General features: G+C 50.2%; 1 protein-coding gene across 2 annotated transcripts in view; it reads left to right on the forward strand.

The window, feature by feature from the left end:
• GNAI2 (G protein subunit alpha i2) overlaps positions 1–16,781 on the forward strand; it is a 92,149-nt gene extending 75,368 nt beyond the window's left edge. The window contains exons 5-9 of one of the 2 annotated variants that reach the window (XM_043970523.1): positions 7,274–7,402; positions 9,349–9,478; positions 10,413–10,566; positions 14,536–14,730; positions 15,411–16,781. In XM_043970523.1, coding sequence (XP_043826458.1) covers positions 7,274–7,402; positions 9,349–9,478; positions 10,413–10,566; positions 14,536–14,726 — 604 coding nt within the window. In that variant the 3' untranslated portion in view covers positions 14,727–14,730; positions 15,411–16,781. Of the gene's footprint in view, positions 1–7,273; positions 7,403–9,348; positions 9,479–10,412; positions 10,567–14,535; positions 14,755–15,410 lie in introns of both variants that reach the window. The other variant, XM_043970512.1, reaches the window with a different exon arrangement.
• The last annotated feature ends 4,778 nt before the right edge of the window (positions 16,782–21,559 follow it).

The following is a 21,559-nucleotide window of genomic DNA, read 5'->3' on the forward strand; positions in this document are numbered from 1 at the left end:
CATCTTTTGAGATTTCGCCACCTCATGCAATGGCAGCCTTTTCTCCTTGTCCCACCGAAGGACCCTTCCTCCTGCTCCCTCTTGGTGCCATTGCACTGGACCTAGGCATGGAGGGCCCAGACCAACGTTTTTGTGTCAAGAGCCTCTTGAGCAGGCCGGGGAAACCCCCACACCTTTCTCAGAATCATGTTTTTATGAAGGCATAGGTTTTATTATACTGAAATAGAATTAGCAGTATACTAAAGGCAAAGAGGGTCACAGAAATAGGTTAAGAACCCCCAACCAAGCTCAGTCCCCTTGTTTTATAATGAGGAAACTGAGGCCCTGAGAAGTGAAATCACTCACACCAGCTCCTGCCCAGGGCACGTTGGCAGTGAGTCTGAATCCAGAGTTGGGCCCTTGACTTTAAATCTTGTGCCCAGACGCTCTGCAGAGCTCTCTGGCCTGCGGAGGGCCCCAGCCCTCGGCCTGCAGGCCTGGACACACTTGGTACAAGGAAGGGCCCGTGGAGCACTCACTCTAACCCTCTCCTCCTCCATGCGAGAAAGGAAGCAGCTGAGATCCCAGGGGGCCAAGGGCCCAGCCTGTGTCCACACCAGGTGGTTACAGAGTTGGTCTCTGTGTGGTCTGTGGCCGGCTAGAACATGGGAGCAGGCAGTGGACGGGCACCTTGGGGTGAGTGGAACCGTTAAGGCTCCGTGACACGGATGGAACTGAGGAGAGTTTGGGAAGGGTGTGGTTCCCAGTCTGTACTGCATGGGAATGCTGAGATTCCCAGATGGTTAACACAGATATGACTAGAAGTAAATCAAGCCCATGGTGGAATTTGGACTCTCCCTGCTGGTGGCTGCTTCAGGAAACTGAGCTCCCTCCTATAGCAGTGCCTGACCTGCTCAGCCCCCAGCCACTGCCTCACAGGCCTCAGCTTCTCTGGTTGGACTGTCATTGAGGTGGGGCATCTTATTGAGGTGGAGAAGTCTGGGGTCTTCTCTGACCCTTGGGCTCCTGGATCAAGTATCAAGTATTATGGAAGATAGGGGAGAGTTTTTCCAAGGGTGCCCTCCACTGTCCTTGCCTCTAGCACAGGGCCTTCTTTGCTCACTAAGTCCTGTCTGTGTGAGTTGGCCTTTCAGAGGCCATTGCCTCTGGTGTCCTGTGCCCTCTGACTGGGCAATCATGGGCACTGTTTACAGTCAACAGAGGGCTGGGGAAGAGCGTAGGGGGAGAGAACACGTAGTCCCAGGGTCTGGTTTTTCTGCTTGTGACCTGGGTGACTTTGAACAAGTCACTTTATTATTTCATTATCAGCTCATTTGATCCTCACAACAGTCCTGGGAAGTAGGTGCTGTTATTATTCCTATTTACAGATGATGAGAAGGAATGAGGCACAGAGAGATTAAGTGACTTGCTCAAGGTCACATAGCTAGTTAGTGACAGGCAGGATCAAAATTCCAGTCTTCCCCCCAGTGCTGTTTACCTCCTGTGTGCCGCCTTCCTTCCTCACTTTGCCTCTTCCTTCACCGATGTGTTTCACTGTCTTAAATGAGAGGATCACCCACGATTCTCTGATTTGCAGAGGTGCTCTTGGGGGAACCTCCTCAGAGGGGGAAGCCAGAGAATGAATGATGTCTCCCCTGACCTATGTGAACTGGGAAGTAGCCCTCTCACCTCCTCTCCCTATCTCCTCAGTGTAAGCTTGTGTGTGGTCTGGTCTCCCTTGGCCCAAGGAGGTCCGTTGTCTTGGTCAGATGGAAGACGTTGTCCCCAGGAAGGGGATTCTGGGGGCGAGGGAGCAAACCCTACCTGGACCCCTGAAGCCAACACGTGGGTGGTTTTTCCCTCATTAGCCACCAGGAGGCACAAAAAAGAACATCTTCCAAGCCCAAGAGAAAACTGAGGGCCTCAGTTTCCCCTCCATGAAATAAGAGAATTGGAGCAGATGGTCTTTAAGATATTTTTCTGTTTTAAGATCTGTTTTCCTTTCATTGTAATGCCATAGAATCCAGAGAGCCAGGCAATTGTAAGCATGATTGGGAGGTGGTGATGACCCAGTTCTGACAGAAGGCTTGCCATTCCTGAAGGCTGCTGATCATAGGCTAGCCATGGGGACTTAACTTAAGATGGTGAGACCTCCATTCCTTCACATTAGAAGACCTGCTGGGCTCGGGGTAAGGGGGGGCCAGTGCCTTGGGGTGCAAGGTTCATCAGAACCTAAGTCTTGAGGTCAGAAGACCTGAGTTTGAATTCTGCCCCTGCTACTTTCTTATCTGAGTCACTTCATCTTTCCCAGCCTCAGTGTCCTAACTGATTCAGCTGGGGAACCACTAAGGCCTCTTTTAGCTCTGAAGCCTCTGTTCACCCATAAACACTTGGGAGCCCTGACAGGCCTTGTGCTGAAGGAATCTACTTCATAAACTCTGAAGCTCTAGAAAATCTTGAGCCCTGGGCTCCATCCCATGGCCCTTCTTTCTTTCTTTCTTTCTTTCTTGGCAATGGGGGTTAAGTGACTTGCCCAGGGTCACACAGCTAGTAAGTGTCAAGTGTCTGAGGTCAGATTTGAACTCAGGTCCTCCTGACTCCAGGGCTGGTGCTCTATCCACTGCGCCACCTAGCTGCCCTTAACCCTCCCTTCTTTCTTTCCCATGCTGGTGTTAAGGAAGCTGAGGCCCAGTCCCTGCACGTTCCCTCTTCCCATCTGTCCTAAGTGTTGACGGCAGCCCCACAAGCCCTCCTCCTTGGCTTCACATCCCCTGTGTTGGCTACAGACGCTCTGGAGCTCTGCATAGCCCTTTCCTCTTCCTCTGGGCCTGGCCTCTAGCATGCACAGGCTCCATCCCTGTCCTTGTCGTTGTAGGGAGGGGAGGGTGATGGCCGAGCTGAGGGCTTCTGAACCCACCAGACACGGTCCCCTTGTCCCTTTCTCCCTGCCTCCAGTCCCCCACCCGGTCCCTCTCAGCTAAGACTGCAGCACCCCTCGCCTAACATCATCCCTTCTTCCACCCCCCAGTGGGAGAGCTGAGCTGATAAGCCATCGTTGGGGGCTGAGGTATAACGCTGATGGAGCTCGATGTGGGGCTCCTGTCTTAAGCTTTTAGGGGGTGGCCCCCAAGGAGAGGAAGGGACAGACCAAGAGAATCCAGGGGGGCACGAGAGGAGAGGCCTGCCCCCAGCCCACCCTTCCTGCCTTCCTTTGTGTCGCAAAGCATCCTCCTCAGTCCAGCGGCCTAGGTATCATAGAGGTCCTGCACATCATCTCTGAGCCAGGCCCAGCTTAGCTTTGTCTTTAAACCCACGGGACAGTGTGGTTAGGACCAGCACACAGTCACCAGGCTGGCGTTCTGTCACACTCCAGCCCCTCTTCCCCTTAGAACAGAAGCCTTGGGCCATGCTGGCCAAGGCCCAGCAGTGGAGGGGGCCCAGCCCACAGGAGCTGTAGACACATTGTGCCCTTCTGTGGTCTCCAGAAGTCTAGAGGTCATGAAGTCCATCCCCAGATTCCAGTCAGCTGTGCCACGTTAGACTCAGAGGCCAGAGGAGAGTCATTGGGTGTTAGAGCAGGAAGGGATGGATCCTGGGGGCCAGCCAGTACAGCCTCCTCAGAGAACCTCAGGGACTGGCACAAGGTGCCAACAACTGTTAAGTCAACACAGGGGAGACTTGAATCCGGGTCCTCTGACTCAACTCAGTGTTCTTTCCACTGTACTTGGAGCAGGTGACTAAGGTCTCCTTCCACCTACTCTACTCAGCCATCCCAACATTCTGTGCCCTATCTATGGCCAGGAAGGGGCTTTCTTCTCCCTGGATGAAGTCTTTGTGAAGGCCAGATACAATTCCATTTTTGCCTTAATAATAATAATAATTCACATTTCTGGAACACTTTTTCTCACAATCCTGAGTATGGTGATCCCCATTTTACAGATGAAGAAACTGAGGCCTAGAGAGAGGAAGTGGATTGCCAAAGTCACACAGCTAGTAAATAGAAGGACCAGGATTTGAACCCATTTCTTTGATTTCTAAGTTGTGTTCTTTTGTTCGTGCTCTAGTAGGGCTTGTACTGGCCTACCCTTCGTGTTAAGGTGGTTGATCACTTGCATAATAGAGCAATACACACATACCACATGGAGATTGAGACAGAATTTCCTGGAGATTCCTCCAGGGATCCAGTGACCAAGGTCAGGCCCACTCTTGAGAGCAGAGAACTAAGGCCCAGAGCTGGCCCAGCAAGAGGAACAAGGTTAGTAAAAGGCTTCTGCTACTCACAGAACTCACAATACCCTGTGCTTGTAGTTCTGAGGAAGGCTGCTTCTTTCGGAGTCCAGCCTTACCCATACCTGTCAGACTCTAGATTTCCAAAAAGCTGACCTGGGATATTCAGTTGTCACAGAGGCTTCCCAAGAGGGACAAGTAGGCTGGGGTGTTCAATGGGGTAGTGGAAAATGCCCCAGCTTAGGAATCAGAGGGCCTGGTTTGGAGTCCTGGTACTATCACTGACTAGCTGTTAAACCAAGGTGTGCATGTACACACACACACACACACACACACACACACACACAGCAGGCTGGGGTATGTTGGGGAGTGGGCCTAAACCATCTTTGAGCCATCCCTACAGGATAAGTGCCCTGGAGTTAGGCCCAGAGAAGTCCATTTAGGCCATGTGACCAGGATAAGGCTAGGAACACATGATAGGCAAGCCAGCCTCCTTCCCAGGCCCCCTAGGCTGCTGCTGCTTTTTTTTTTTTTTTTTTTTTTTGTGAGGCAATTGAGGTTAAGTGACTTGCCCAGGGTCACACAGCTAGTAAGTGTCAAGTGTCTGAGGTTGGATTTGAATTCAGGTCCTCCTGACTCCAGGGCTGGTGCTCTATACACTGTGCCACCTGCTGCCCCAGGCTTCTTGACAGAGTTGCTAGTGTTTCTGACCCAGAAAGCTCATGGAATTCATCAGATTCAGAGCTGGAAAGGAGCTTTTGCAGCAACACAATGATCCAAGACAATCCCAAAGGACTAATGATGAAGCATACTCTACACCTCCAAAGAAAGAACTGATATTGATTGAACACAGACTCAAGCATGCCATTTTTCACTTTTTCTTTCCTTTTTTTACTTTTATTGGAGCCTTGTACAAAATGACTTATATGGAAATGTTTTGCGTTATTGCACATGTATAACCTATATCTGACTGCTTACCATCTTAGGGAGGAATAGAATTTGGAACTCAAAACTTTAAATAAAAATGTGGGGGGAAAAAGAAAAGTGAACAAAAAGAGGTGGTCTTCAGGAAAGGCTGTTGCATCTGAGTAAACCTTGGCCATTTATTTACTGGAAAAACAGAATATGCTGACCCTATTTCAACAACTTGTCAGAAAGAATTTTGGATTGGGAATCCAGATCTGAGTTAAGATCCTTGCTCTGACCCCCCACTCTCCAAAAAGAGCCTTTGACGCTATCCAATCCAACCCACCTATTTTACAGCTTGGGAAACTGAGGGAGAAGAAGGGACTTGCTCAAGGTTACACAGTGAGTGGCAGAGCCAGGATTGGCCTCCAAATGCCCTGACTCTTTCTACAGAGAACTTTGCCCTGTATTGCCATCTCACTAGCCTTTTGTCCCTTGTTTGGCTTCCTGCCCCTACTCCAGGCACCTGCACACAGTAGGGACTCAGCAAAGGCTTATTGCCAGCCTGGTTGGAACATCTAGGGCTCCAGCCAGGCTTTCTTCCTGCACAGCCTTCACCCAGCAGCTGTTGCCCGTAAGGTGTTTTGCCACTAATGAGAGAGGAGCTTTGTTAATTATCGGGTAAAGGGGAGCTGAGGCCCTGGGGAACAGGTGTCGGCACCACCTCCTCCCCGTGAGGCCCTCAGTTCCTGTGGCTGTGATGGGGCTGTCAGTTCCCTGGGAAGACCAGCATGCATCAGCCCATTCTGCTGTTGGGGGAAGGTGGGGCTGGGGTGGGGAGAGAGTCTGTGTCTGGGAAGCTCTGAGCTGCTAATTGCCAGATTACAGCCCGGAGAATTCCCTGATTAGCCCAGCTAATGGCTCCGAGACAGCCTGTTTGTTCTAACCCAATTATATGCCAGAGATTACATGGCAGAGACCTAGCTGGAGCCTGGCTTCCCTCAGAGCAGAAGGACTACCTGGCTCCCGTCCTCCTCTGGCCCATGCTTGCCATTCTTGGCCGAGTCCCCACTACTGGCCCTCTCCCAAAGAGATGAGGAAAAGTGGAACCAATTCACGAGAGGTGGGATGAGCTAATAGGAAGAAGCCTGGTCCTAAAGGAAGAAGAGCTGTGACGAATCACTATCTCTCTCTGAGTCAGAGTGGGAGTCAGAGCTTCCCACTCTATAAGATGGGGGTAATCATACTCAAGCAACCAACGTTCCCCTTTACCAGGTTGTGGTAAGGAAAGTGTACTCTTACCCCTAAAGCACTATAGAATTTTTCTTACTCAGGATGCAGTGTGTTTGCTGATAGATGGCTGGGCTTGGAGTCTGCAGGACCTGAATTCAAGTCCTGCCTCTGACACAGAATAGCTGTGTGACTATGTGTAAGTCACTGAAACCCATCAGGGCCCCAGTCAGCCCTAGGACCATCATGACAGATGAGCTGCCTATCTGTATCTGCTGAAGGAGTTTTCATTATAACAATCACAGATCTTGATTTAAAAAAAAAAAAATTCCGGGGCAGCTAGGTGGTGCAGTGGACAGAGTACCGGCCCTGGAGTCAGGAGGACCTGAGTGCAAAGCCAGCCTCAGACACTTAACACTTACTAGCTGTGTGACCTTGGGCAAGTCACTTAACGCCAATTGTCTCAGCAAAAAAAACAACCAAAAAAAAATTCCTCTTTAAGCAAACATTTCCTCAGCAACTGGGCAGGTCGAATCAACTCCTTTGGATCTCATTTTCCTTAGCTTAAAATAGTGGAGGTAGAAGGGCTGGTAGTAATAGCCCCTGCCTCATCTCCCTCTCAGGGCATGGTCAGGATTCAGGAAGATCATAGATGTGAATGAGCTTTGGAAACCATACTCAAGCTTTTCAAGTGAGGGGTGGTATTAGTTGCTTGAAGCAAAAACCAGAGGACTTTGATAGGTGAGGTTGGCATTCTCCAGTATGTTTGGTCTGGGGAAGTTAGGTAAATGCATATATAGGGCTTGAAGGGGATGGGCAAATATGTGAGTCAAATTCTGAGTTTCTCTTGTATCTCTGGGCAAGCTTTGATGTCTCAGTACCTGCCCAGTTCCTCTCTTCTTGACCCTGTCCTTCTTTTCACCCCACCCAGCTATCTAAATGACCTAGAAAGGATATCCCGGGCTGACTACATCCCTACCCAGCAGGATGTGCTGAGAACCCGAGTGAAGACCACTGGCATTGTGGAGACTCATTTCACCTTCAAGGATCTTCACTTCAAGTAAGTGGGTAAAACCAGGGAAGGATAAAGCAAAAAGAGAAAGCTCTCAATCAGGATCCCTGAAGAAGAATGGTATAAAGCTGTTAACTAAAATATTAGCAAAAAGACCACAGCGGCAGACCCCTTGTGTAGTCCTGGTGTCTCAGCCCGAGTCCACTGAAGGGCCGAAAGCAAGGAACAAAGAATGACAGATGGAGTACACACAGGGACACCGGAGGCCATCAAATCCAGGCTCCTCATTTTACACACGGAGAAAGTAAAGCCCCGAGAGGTTGTGACATGATTACACAGGAAAACCAGGATGTGAACCCAGGTTCTTAGACTCCTGGTACCTTCAGCTTTTCAGGCCTCAAACCCCAGGTTCTGTAATCCCCGCCCTTCCCTCTCGATCAGTTGCAGGTGAGTGAAAGAGAGCTGCTTGTCTCCACTGGGTAAGTGTGCTCAGCGCAGGGAAAGATGAGAAAACCCACCTAAGGAAGCTGGGTGTCCCTAGTCAAGGACAATCAACATTTATTAAACACCATCAACATTTAGAGCACAAGGTCAGGGTCTAAGAAGATACAAAACTTCATGATCATAAGAGAGAAAGCATGTGGTAAAGGGGGATAAGGGTTGTCCTCAGAGTCAGCGACCTGGGTTCAAATCCCACTTCTATCACTGTGCAGAGGTAGAGGGAGTTTCCTCACCAAACACTATGCACTAATAAATCACAGGCCCAGGCCCACATGAAACCTGGCCAGCACTTATCTAGCTCTAAGGTTTGCAGAGCACTTGAAGTACATTAACTCCTGGGTCCTCACAACAATCCCATGTAGTTGGTGTTACTATCTCCATTTTACATATGAAGAAATAGAGGCTGAGGCAAAGGAGTCATTCAGCACAAGGGAGCAGGAGCTGAGGCCAGGGATACCTTGGGCACAAACAGAAGGTCAGCCAGCTTAGAGCCAGAGGGAGACAGGAGACAGACAGACCTGGAAGATGGACTAATCCAATGCCCTGATTTGGTGCAAGCCAGAGAGAGGAAGGGATTCGGCCAGAACTCACCAGCCCCTGGGACCAGGGACCTGGGAGAGCTCATTCACTGCAGGCCTCACACCATTGTGTCCTCTAGAAGAGCTAAGAATGGAGGTTCCCTCCCAATCCTCGGGCCTGCAGACCTGCCGTGCAGTCTCGGGGCAGGGCCGTGCTCTGTGCGGTCCCGAAGTGAAGGCAAGAATTCCCACCCCCACCTCCCTCTGGGATCCGGAGGCGCTAAATGAGCAGACTAAATCTCACCCCTAGATCCCTTATTATTTAGGTCTGGACAGGATGGGCCTGGCGTCAGTGTTCCCCTTTAAAGGAGCAAGGACCTGCACAGACCCCAGCCAGTGACTGCAGGTCACTGAGCCTTCTCAGGGAGGGGGGGGGGCGGGGAGGCGTATTATGCCTGTGCTACTAGCCTTGGTGTGCAGATGCTGGGGTGTGCACGTGCATTCATGCATCTCACACACAGAGCAGCACCCGTAGAGAGAAGTGTAGGCAGAGTAAGTAAATGACCCCTCCAAGGTCCCATGGACCATACTTAGCCCCGGGAAAGGGGGTTGGGAGAGGGGATGACAGGGGTCAGGAGCTAACAGCGCCCATGATGTTATACCAGTTCTGCTTGGCCCCAGAGGGCAGGACTTAGAGACACAAAGATTTGGTTTCGAGGTTAAGGAAAATTTGCTAGCATTGGAACCTGCTCAACAGAGCCCAGGCTGCCTGGGATTTCTTCAGTATTTCAGCCCTGCATGTATTGGGCATAGGCTGGCTCACCACTTACTGAGGGCTCAGGTGGGTCAGACTAGGTGCTCTCTGAGATTCTGGAGGAGACTTGCCCAAGGTCACAAGGCCAGGCAGGGTGTGGGGAGGAGAGCCAACCCCACTGGCAGGAACCACTGGCTGACCTGAGCCCTGGTTGTTTGCAGGATGTTTGATGTGGGTGGGCAGAGGTCTGAGCGAAAGAAGTGGATTCACTGTTTCGAGGGTGTGACGGCCATCATCTTCTGCGTGGCCCTGAGCGCCTATGACCTGGTCCTGGCTGAAGATGAGGAGATGGTATGGTGTCGCCCCTTCCCTCCAGGGCCACCCCAGCGTTCCCCACGGAGACTTCAGATGCATGGAATTGACCCCTCCCCCTATACACACCAATGCTTTGCAGGTGGTGGTAGAGTCAAGGGGAGGGTTGTTGGAAAGGAAGGCCTTGGGGACCAGGAGGGGGACACAGAGGGCCCTGTCCTACCCTAAGGAGCTCTCAGTCACTAGATGAAGTTGGGGGCAGGGGGAGATAGTTTAGAAAATAATGTAGGAAAGTTGGCTGGAGGATGTCGACCTTGGGCTGGGATGGAGGAAGAAGGAGGCCTTGCAGAGAGAATGTTGAGACTGCCTTGGATCAGGCCAAGACTTTATCCCCGCAGGCCTCCAAAAGGCTGAGTGGCTTCTCTCTGACCAAAGGGGTCCCAGTCTCCCCTTATACCCCATGCTACCCCCTTACTGCCCTCCCTTCTCCTTCAGCCCTGGCGACTCCCAGGAAGGGCTCAGCCGGCAAGCTAGCAAAGAAGCAGAAGGGCAAGGTGCGGCGGGCCGCAGCACTGCTGCCCAAACTTCATTTCCTGAGCTCCATTTTCCCAGACACTTCCCAGTGTGTTGGTCCCATGTGATGGTCCTCCTCTCCCTCCATCTCTCTACCCGCCTCCCAGCCCATTGCCCAGCTGTGGCTGGAATCCCCCACAGCTGGGCTTGTGCCCAGCCCTCATCTGACCTGGCTCCCAGGCTACCGAAGCCCATGGGTAGTGAGGTGGGGTGGACTCTGCTGTGGTACCTCTCCCTCCCTCCCTCCCTCCTTTCTCTACCTCCTAAGCTTTGGAACTGGAAAGAGCAACTCCTTCGCACCACTTCCCTCCACCCTAGAGCCTAAGGCCTACGACATCATCTCAGAAATTCTAGGGACTCCCCCTCGGCTGACCTTCCTTCTTTGCTCTGCCTCCCCTAGAATCGAATGCACGAGAGCATGAAGCTTTTCGATAGCATTTGTAACAACAAGTGGTTCACAGACACCTCCATCATCCTTTTCCTCAATAAGAAGGACCTGTTTGAAGAAAAGATCACTCACAGCCCCCTCACCATCTGCTTTCCTGAGTATTCAGGTACGAGGCCCGGGAGGAGAAAGGGAGGAGCGTGGCCATCTGCTTCCCCAGGTGCCAAGGAGGCTGGGAGGCTTCTCCATCTGCTTCTCTGACTACCTGGAGGGAGCGGGGCACAGGGACAGAGGCCAGGTTTCACAGCCCAGAACAATAGCTATCCCAGGGGTGAGCAGGGGGAACGTCCCATTCTGCAGCCCCTGGCACGGCTAAGGAGCCAGCAGGATGCAGGAGAGAGGCCTGCATGTGGAGCCACATTCACCATCTCTGGGACCTTAGACAAGTCATTTAAACTCTGCACCTCCACTTCCTCATTGGGAAAATAAGGAAGTCAAAGCAGATGACCGAAAGGCACCCCGAGGGCCTTTCCTAATGCCCTTGTACATTTTCCCCTCCCCTCCCCGATGTGGCCAGGGTGGACTCAAGCCCAGAGAGGGGTGGGTGAGGGCCGGGCTCTGGAAATGGGGCTCCATGGGCTCGGTCGAGACATTCCGGATTTTAGGGTTCCATACCCCCTCCCCAGGGTTCCCCTGTCCAGAAAAAAGGGAACCAGGCCCTGCATATACAGGGGGAATAGGAGAGATCAGGGCTGAAGGCAAGTCAGCCCCAATGGTCCAGTGGGGTTGTGGGGAAGAGCTGAGACCCCACCAGACACCACGGGGCCAGAGAAGTAGAGAGCACTGACCAGTGGTCCAAGGGGGACCCCTGCTGGAGGAAAGAAGAATGACAGCTAACCCTAAGCCAAGGGGACCTCGGGAAGCTCCTCTGACAGAGGGCCCAGCATACTGGGGAGGACAAAGCAGGGCTCCACCAGTGACTAAGAGGTGGGAAGGATGGGAATGGGAAGACTGAATTGTGTGCCAGCTCCCCCTGTCTCAGGCTGCCAGGCTGCTGGCCTGGAGGCCTCTGGGAAGCCCTCAAACCTGTGGTCCTTTCTAAGCCCGAGTTCCTCTGAACTCCTTTTGTAAACACATGTAGGAAAGAAATAGACCCTGGGAAGGAAAGGGCTTTGGCCTGATGCTAGTCTCCTGCTCACTCATCTTCCCTCTGCCCTGCCTTGCCACCTCCCTGAGGGGCTCAGCCACACTGACCTCTCTACCAGTGCCCCCTCCCTCATCCTGTTGGACCTGGCCCTGATGCTTCTTCTAAAACTTTACTGGCCACTGGACAGAATGGTACAATCAAGTCACCCTGAAATCTTGTCCTCAGACTCTCAGCTTCCTTGACCTGGGGGCCATGGTCTTGGCCTGACCTGGCTTGGATTGTTCTACCATAACATAGCATCATAGAATTAGAGCTAGAAAGGACCTTGGAGATCATCAAGCCCACCCCCACCCTTTTACTGATGAGGAAACTGAGGCTGAGAGAGCTTAAGGGACTTACCCAGGGTCCCACAGCTAGTAAATGTCAGAGGCAGGATTCGAACTCAAATCCTGATGCCCAAGTCCAGCTCTCTACCCACTGTAATACCTGACTGCCTATTAATTTAGGAGAAAAGTCAATCAACTTCTCCCTGGCTAATACAGGCACAGGGTGCTATATAAAACAGGGGAGTCTGGCATAGCTTCTTGGCTCTATACCCGTGTGGCCTCAGTGACCACTACCTGGGGCCTCGACTTCCTCCATTGTAAGGTGAAGGGATTGCTACTCTGCGTACAACGTGGTGGCTTAGTGAAGACAGTCAGTGCTGGATGGACTTGAATCCCAACTGCTGGGGGACCCTGGGCAGTCCACTCAGCCTGAGAACCTTTTACCTCATCAGTAGAGTCGGGGTGATAACAACAACCAGCCTCCCGAGGTTGTCGTGAGGTAATGTATGTCAAATGCTTTGCAAACTTGAAAGCACCTTCTCTCTTCTATTTGCAAAGTTGCATACACCAAATTATGTGCATCCTTCCAAAGAGAAATGAAAAGCAAAGTGAAGGCTTGCATTTAGTGGTCTTTCAGGTCCTTTCTGGAAAGCACCAAGAGGCTCTGGTCATACAAACATCACACTGGCCTCTTCCCCAAGCTTGAATTCTCTTCCACCATCGTGTACTTGGGGTGCTGAGTTTGGGAACCTACATATAAGACTTCACACTTAGCCTCCTTCAAACCTTGTCTCTTCCCTTCCCACAGGCCTCTGAGACTGCCGGCATTTTCACTCTATAGAAATGTTCTAGGGGCAGCTAGGTGGCACAGTGGATAAAACACCGGCCTTGGATTCAGGAGGACCTGAGTTCAAATCCAGCCTCAGACACTTAACACTTACTAGCTGTGTGACCCTGGGAAAGTCATTTAACCCCAATTGCCTCACCAAAAAAAATAAAATTATATAGAAATGTTCTTTGCCTGTTGTCTCCCCCATTAGAATGTGAGCTTCTTCAGGGCAAGGACTGTGTTTCTGCTATTCTTTGTATCACCGGGCATAGGGCCTGGCATATAGTGTGGCGTACACTGGGCACTTAATAAATCCTTGACTGACTGACTGACAGGCTGGCTAGCCCTCTACTCACAGGCCTCTGTCACTCCCTTACTGGGACTATTATAACAACTTTCTGTTCACTCTGTTTGCTTCTGCTTTCTCTCCTCTCCAGTCCACTGTCCATGCAGCTCAGTTTAATGTTTCTAAATCACCAGTGTGGCTGTGTCACTGCCCTTCTTCCCCAGGGTCTTGTACACTTCAGGCATTTACTAATGCTTGCTGAATTGAGTGCAGCAGCTTCTGTAGGTGACATCCCGCTCTACAGATGGAGAAAGGAGGCTCAGAAAAGCCATGAGTCCTTGCCAGTGGTCACATGGCTAATAAGTGTCAGAGGCTGGATCTGATTCCAAGTCTGGTCCGTGTTCTAGTAGATCATGGTGCCAAGGACAGGACCCAAGGGCACTCCCCTAGAGAACGCCTTCCAAGTTGTCATCAGACCACAATGACCATTCATTGGACATGGCCGTTCAGCACGTCAGAATTGGCCTCCTTGGAATCTTATCGAGCCCACATCTCTGTGTCTGGCACACTTTAGTAAATGCTTTGCTGAAATTGAGGAATCGGCATCAGTCTAGAAATGGAGTCAGAAAAGGAAATAAAATGCATCTAACTTGGCCTGCTGTTGAGAAAGCTGTCTTAGATGTGGGAGTTTGATTTTTGGAACCCGAATATAAAATTGCATTTATCCCCACCCATTAAAACCTCTTTGTGATGGATTGCCACCATCGCCTCTTTTGGATGTCCATTCACCAGCCTTCCCTATAGAAACCCATGCTCAGATTTTGTCGGGGATCTAGCCACCATAAAGTCTATTTATCCCCCACTTTTGAACATTTGTCTTTCAAAGTTCACTGACAGTGATTCAGTAAATAATGTCTGCCCACCTTAGGATCCCAGGAAATAGATTTCCTGGGCCTGGTGACTCAGGCCCATCAAGAGTCATTGGACACTCTTTGATCAACCGCTTTTATTCAGTCTTTCTATGTCCAAAGAGGACTTTCCTAGGCAGAGGAAACAGAAGCAATATCAGTGTTCTCTTTAGCATTCATTGCCATTGTCCCATCCAGCCTGAGCAACCATCCTCTTTTTTCTTTCCTCGGTATCACTAGAAATTCGTTACCTTTAGCTGCCTCCTCTAGCCCTGCTTTTGTATTCACCCTTTACCTACCCTTGCTTACACATTCTGCACAAGTCCATTAAGGTCTTAATTGATGGGGTAGTTCCATCTGTATCCACATCAGTTTCTTTAGACAATTCTTCTTTCTCCTCATCAGAATTGTTGTTCTCTGTTTATTCCCACCCTGGGTGGTATCCCCTGAGTTGTCTCTGGCACTTGGTTCTGGTGAACTGGAGACAGAGCTTAGCCCCTGAGAGCTGAGGAGGCAGCAGGGCTTGGACTGAATCTGGGAAGTGACCAGCCTGGGAGCCACAGAGCTAATAGCAAGGGTGGCCAGTAGCCACCCTGCAGCACTTTTTTTCACCATATGCCCAATATCCCCATCTCTCCCCAGGGGCAAACAAGTATGATGAGGCTGCAAGCTACATCCAGAGCAAATTCGAGGACCTGAACAAGCGGAAGGACACCAAGGAAATCTACACGCACTTCACGTGTGCCACTGATACCAAGAACGTGCAGTTCGTGTTTGACGCCGTCACTGACGTCATCATCAAAAACAACCTGAAGGATTGCGGCCTCTTCTGAGCAGGTGGCCAAGGGCTGGCGGCGGGAGGTGAGAACCAGGATGGGACAGAAGGGGGCACACTCTGCAGGGAGAGCCAGGGCTCAGCATTTTGGGGGAGGCACAGCCCCAACTGCAGAAAATCTTCTTTCTAAAGAGGACGGGGGACAAGCCAGGGCAAGGGTCGTCAACTTCTCGGGGGTCCCCGGTCTGGGGAAGAAAGTCACACGCACACACACACAGTTTGGAGGAAGTTTAAAAAGTGCAAGGCACTTTGAATAATGCAGGAATACCAGCTGGAATTGAAGTCCAGACTGGGCCTTCCCTCCACTGTGGGGGTCCTAGCAACAGGGGGTTGGCTGTAGACACAACTAGAGGAGGGGCTGCTGGCATCCCTCTCACCACCCCCAGGCCCTCAGAAGACCTGGTAACCAGGCAACTGTAGGCTGGTTTCTAAGCCTGCAGCCAGGCCCTTGATGGATAAGCAGGGTCATTGTTCTGAGCGCTGGGAAGACCAGAGGGAAGGAGATGCTGAGAGAGAGAGAAGGCTACAGTGGGAACCTCCTGGTGGGGAGAGCTGGGGGTCTGGGGGGGTGCACAGTGACCCAAGCCTGCTGGCGGAGGAGAGCAGGCCTGAGCCCACCTGGACTATGGCTGCACAGCTCTGACCCTCCAGGCTTCAGGGATCTTCTCTCTCCTCCCATCAGGACCGTCTGAGCAGGAGGAAGATGCAGACAGGACCAAGAAAGAAAGGATGCCCCATCATAGTGACTTCGACTTCGACTTCTCTCCCCACCGTCTCCTCCCCCTCCCTCTGTTTCTATGGTTTGGTTTCTCCCCCACCTAACAAAGAGACTTTGGTGAAGAGTAGAAGGCGGAGGCCCCTGAGGTTTGGGTTGGGACCTACCTGGCCCGGCAGCTGTGAGGGACCTCCTGCCTCCCTGCCCCTGCCCCGTCCCCAGCCCTCCCACCACAGTAGTCCCTTCATCAGCACCACCCTGGGCCACATCCTGGTTTCTCTTCTATTTTATTCTGTGTTGGGGGGAGGGGGGTGTCAGTCTTTCTGAAACTTGGGTTTGTGGTAAAAGAAACCCTGTATTTCTCTGGCCATCCTGTGGCCCCTCTGCCTTGCCAGGATATCCCAGCCCAGCCCCTGGTCCATGTTCATGGTCCCCGGGCCCTGAACTGGCAGGAAGCCCCTTGCCAGTCGTACCCGTTCCCTCCCAGGCTGGCCCAGCCCACTCGGGGCATCGGAGAGCCCTTCCAGGATAAAGCACAAGCCCACCCCGAGCAGGACGGCGACACCGACGATAACATTCCTTAGCCCAGAAGTCCCAAAGCTCCTCTCTCTCTCTTTCTTGGGCCTTTTGTGTGTGTGTGTTTTTTTTAAATATAAAACAAAACTTTAGGGACCTTTTTAGAGAAGACTATTTAAAACTGTCATGTACTAAATGGCTGAGTCGTCCTGATCTGTGCTGGATCACCTCCTCCAGGGGAGCCCGTGCCTTGGCTGTCTGTCTGTCTGTTTACATCTGTCTATCTCATTGCTTGCTCTGGCCCTGGGGGCTGGCATGGGGGCCTCACCTATGTCCTGTACCCACTGCTGATGGGACAGCAGCCTCTCCAGCCACCCGAAGCCTCATCTCCTTCCCCGTCTTCCTTTTCTCCTCCATTCCAACCCACCCCCAAAGAATCCTCCATTCCAACTGCACCCCCCCAACCCCCCAACAAAGGTTTCCAAAGGGCTAAGTCTTGTGTCAACTGCCAACGTCACCGGGGGCTTCTCATCTCCCACTCCCACCACCCCTGCCTCCGTCCCCCTCCATCCCGGCCTCCACCCCGGCCTCCATCCCCCTCTGGCAGCTCTCCCGTCAGCTCTATTAACTGTAGCTCTTCACCTCTAACCATAGGAAAGGCCACTGCCACGAGGGGCCCATCTCCATCCTTCCCTCATTCTCAGCCCTCTGAACCCCGCCCCAGGCCCCAGAGTCAACAGCATCAGATGCCTCCTCGCTTTTTTCACACGTTTTATCAAATTGTTCACCTGGTTTGAAATAATAAAATGTAGAAAGAAAAAAAACCTGCCTGCTCTCACTCTTCCCTCCTCCGTCTTCTCTGCTGTGGCAGAGGGGTCTCTCCAGCCTCCAGGTTCTGGCTCAAGTTCCCAGGACTCTCCTGCACTGGCCCAGGAGTGGGGAGTAGAGGTGGGAGGGCATCCTGTCCTGGTACAGTGGTGAGCAGTTGGCCCCTGGGCCAGGGCATTCCCAGCCATACTACTCCCAGGTTATCAACCCAGTTTCCCTCCAACAACTCCATTCTTGGAGGATGGAACACTGAATTTACAGTTGGGGGGGCAATCCCCAAATGTCCCTAAATGAGGTGGTGGGTAGGCAGCATGGAAATGCAGCATACAACAGCACCATTTGGTGGTTGGTCTCATCACCTGGTGAGTACTCAGGAGAGAGTTGAGTATGGGGGACACAAAGCCCTAAATGTGGGGTTTGGCTGCTACTCTCTGCCTCACTTTTCCCTATTGGTATAATAAGGGCATAGGAGAGTTCACGCCCTCTCAAAGCAGCCTGTTTCATTTTCAGACAAGTCTTCCTTATTTTAGTCAAAAATCCTACTCCATGGGACTTAATTTTTTTTTTTTTTTTTGGTGAGGCAATTGGGGTTAAGTGACTTGCCCAGGGTCACACAGCCAGCAAGTGCTAAGTGTCTGAGGCCGGACCTGAACTCAGGTACTCCTGAATCCAGGCCAGTGCTCTATCCACTGTGCCACCTAGCTGCCCCCATGGGACTTAATTCTGCCCCCAAAGGCTACACAGACTAAGTCTAAGAATCTAGATGTCCCCTTCTAGCTCTCAAATCCCATCATTCTTAATGCATCCTGCTATTGTCTTAGCTCTGGGGCTGCCATGTCACATGGCCCATATTGAGCACAAAGACCTAACTATACCAATCCTCCAGAGCAACTGTTGTTTAGCCATGCAGGTAGAATTCTTAGAAACGAAGTATAAGACTTTAGAAGTATCACTATTAATTTTCATCATAATATAGTGAATATATAGTGTCCTACCACGTTAAGATACTGTGGGGCCCACAATAGCTATCCCTAATAGTTTTGTATCATTGGAAATTTATTTTTTTTTTAGTGAGGCAATTGGGGTTAAGTGACTTGCCCAGGGTCACACAGCTAGTAAGTGTCAAGTGCCTGAGGCTAGATTTGAACCCAGGTACTCCTGACTCCAGGGCCAGTGCTCTATCCACTGCGCCACCTAGCTGCCCCCTTATCATTGGAAAATTTGACAAGCATTCTATCTCTACCCCAATACCCAAAAACAACCAAGGTCGAGGGCTGATCTCTTGGGCAGTCCCAATAGAAATCTTCCAAATTGATAGAAAACTACTAATGATGAATCTTTGAGTCTGACCATTCAACCAATTATGAATTCACTTGTCTAGCCTAAATCTTCATTTTTTTTTCCTACAAAAAAATAGCATGAGAAACTTTGCTAAGAATTCATGTAATAGGGGCAGCTAGGTGGCACAGTGGATAGAGCACAGACCCTGGAGTCAGGAGGACCTGAGTTCAAATTTGACCTCAGACACTTGACACTAGCTGTGTGACCCTGGGCAAGTCTCAACAACCCTTGTTGCCCTGTCCCCCTCCCAAAAATAATAATAATCCAAGTAATCAACATCTAGCAACTCAAAAAAGAGAGAGAGATTAAGTTAGTCTGCTATGCTGTGTTCTTGACAAAGCTATGCTGGTTCTTTGCAGCTAGCACTTTTCTAGATACCATGCTTTCCAGAGCATTCGAGCCTCCATCAAGCCCACTGGTCTACAAGTTAGAAACTCCATTCTCTTCCCTTTTTTTTTTTTTTTTGGTTGGCAGGGCAATGTGGGTTAAGTGACTTGCCCAAGGTCACACAGCTAGTAAGTGTCAAGTGTCCAAGATCAGGTTTGAACTCAGGTCCTCCTGAATCCAGGGCCGGTGCTTCATCCACTGAGCCACCTAGCTGCCCCTGGGCATATTTGCACTTCTCCAGTTTGAAGGTAACTAAGATAGTTGAAGGGCATGAATCCATGACAAGATCAGTTGAAGGATTCAGTATTGTTTAGACAGGAGAAAAGAAGACTCAGTACTGGAACCTGATAGGTGTGTCTCCAGGAATCTGCAGGGTCCTCATGCAGAAGACTTATGTGAAAGAACTAGGAATAGTAGACGGAAGTCACAAAGAAGCAAATTGAGACTTGGTGTCAGGAAAAAACTTCCAAACAATGAGAGCAAGCTATCCAAAAAATGGAATGTGCTGCCTTGGGAGGGAATGGGCTTCTCCTCATTGGATGTCTTTGTTTTTTGGGGGGGGCGGGGAGTAGGGCAATGAGGGTTAAGTGACTTTCCCAGGGCCACACAGCTAGTAAGTGTCAAGTGTCTGAGACTGGATTTGAACTCAGGTCCTGCTGAATCCAGGGCCAGTGCTTTATCCACTGTGCCACCTAGCTGCCCCCTCATTGGATGTCTTTTAGCAGAGACTGGATGATTTCTTGCAAAGTTGGTTGTGGCTTAGAGAGTTCTTCCATATGGGTTGTGTCAGAGTCAGACTACTGATGTGTCTTCTAACTCTCAAATTCTGCCATCCTGTGAACAAGTTAGCTGTTCTCTGTGATCTCAGAAGTCAGTGGTGATGAGGGGCTTGGCAGCCATATACACACCAGTTCCTTGAAGAGCCATGGATGTCATTTTCTGAGCCTCTGACTTGAACCCATCAAAGGCTCAAAATCTCCCTACTTATCTTATCAGCTCCTTTTTTGGCTGCTCATTCTGGTCTTTCCAGTCCAAAGATTTCTCCTTAATGGGAAGAAAAAGGAAGGAGAAAAACAAAATAAAGAGTCAAGTAGTTCTGCCTCTTCTTCATCACCAGTTATCATCCCATCTACCCCCAAGCAGTGATTCTTTTCCTCCTTTGATCTTCCTCTTTTCCCACAAATAGCTTTTTAAAATTAAATTTTATTTCAATCAATGAAAATCTGCCTTTTTTTCCTCCCACCTCCCCTTGCATTGCCAAGATAGCTTTATTTTTTAAGTCTTTTTTTACCTCTTATTTTTTTAATTAAAATGTTTTCAACCCCCACCCCAAAATCTGCCTTTTCTTTCTCCCAGCTCCTTCTCTTCCCCAATTGAGAAAGAAAAACCAAAGCCCTGTTACAAACATGTATAGGCAAGCAAAACTCATTCTCATGTGCAGAAATAACATATGTCTCCATCTTCCCTCTGAATCCATCACTTCTCTGTCCAGAGGTGGGTCACCAATTTTGTTATGAATCCTTTGGAATTGTGGTTTGTTCTTTACCAAACTCTAGTCCCTCCCTCAGAGCTTTAGTTCAATTTGGGGTTCTTGGAAGATTAGAATTGAATAATAATCATTGGTATTTCTCTCATGTTTTGAGATTTACAAAGCCCCTTACATATGTCCAGTTCAATTGGATGAGCATTTATCAAGTTCAGCTGGGAAGGGAAAAGGAGAACAAAGGAGAGGTGGGGAGGGGAGGAAGGGGAGGGAACAAGCAATTTATCAAGTGCCCCACCATGTGCAAGGCATTGTGTAACCTTAGCAACAGGTACACAGATAAGCAATACGAAATCTATACAGATAGGGACTGGAACTAATTCCCAGAGAAGTTTCTGTCTTCAGCTTAAAGTCTTAGAGTTGTCTAGGGCACAGAGAAGTGCCACAGGGTCACACAGCTGGTAGGATGAGATGAAAGCAAGACAAATCTGGGCCTTCCTGGATTGCAGGCTGTCTCTCTATATAGGGCTTCTTACAAAATGGCACACAATAAGCAGAATAGTGAAATATAATTCGTTTGACCAAAAAAGGAGGCACAGCAAGAGTGTAAGATAGAGCAGGAAGACCTGAGTTCAAATTCAGCTTTGGGCATTGACTAGCTGTGTGACCCAGGGCTAGTTACTTAACCTGTGTATCTCAGTTTCCTCATCTATAAAATGGGATCACAATAATAACACCCACCTCCCAGGTTTGTGAAGATAAAATGAGTTATTTGTAAAGTGCTTTGCAAACCTTAAAACACTGATAGGTCTGTCTGCCTCAAGTCTTTCCCCATTCCAATCTAGTCTTCATTCAGCCACCAAACTGACTTTCCTAAAGTGTGTGTTCAACTGTCCAACCGTGTCAGCCAGTGGCTCCCTATTTCCTCCAAATCCTCTTCATATTAATCATCTCCTACCTTTCCAGTCTTCATACTCTTCAATACAGTGACACCGGCCTCTTCCGGGCATTTTCTTTTTTTTCTTTTTCTTTTTCTTTTTCTAATTTTTTTTGGTGAGGCAATTGGGGTTAAGTGACTTGCCCAGGGTCACACAGCTAGTAAGTGTTAAGTGTCTGAGGCCGGATTTGAACTCAGGTCCTCCTGACTCCAAGGCCAGTGCTCTATTCACTGCGCTGCCTAGCTGTCTTCCAGGCATTTTCTCTGACTGTCCCCCATGCCTGGAATGCCCTCCCTCCTTCCTCATTTCTCCCTCCTGGTTTCCCTGGTTTCTTTCTTTTTTTTTTTTTTAATTTTTTTTTTTATGGGGCAATGGGGTTAAGTGACTTGCCCAGGGTCACACAGCCAGTAAGTGTCAAGTGTCTGAGGCCGGATTTGAACTCAGGAACTCCTGAATCCAGGGCCGGTGCTTTATCCACTGCGCCACCTAGCCGCCCCCCCTGGTTTCTTTCAAATCCCAACTAAAACCCCACCTTTTATAGGAAGTCTCTCCCAATCCCTCTCTTTTTTTTTTTTTTTTTGGGGCGGGGCAGTGGGGGTTAAGTGGCTTGCCCATGGTCACAC

Source organism: Dromiciops gliroides, chromosome 1 (genome assembly GCF_019393635.1).
Source record: "Dromiciops gliroides isolate mDroGli1 chromosome 1, mDroGli1.pri, whole genome shotgun sequence".
In the NCBI taxonomy this organism is placed as follows: Eukaryota; Metazoa; Chordata; class Mammalia; order Microbiotheria; family Microbiotheriidae; genus Dromiciops; species Dromiciops gliroides.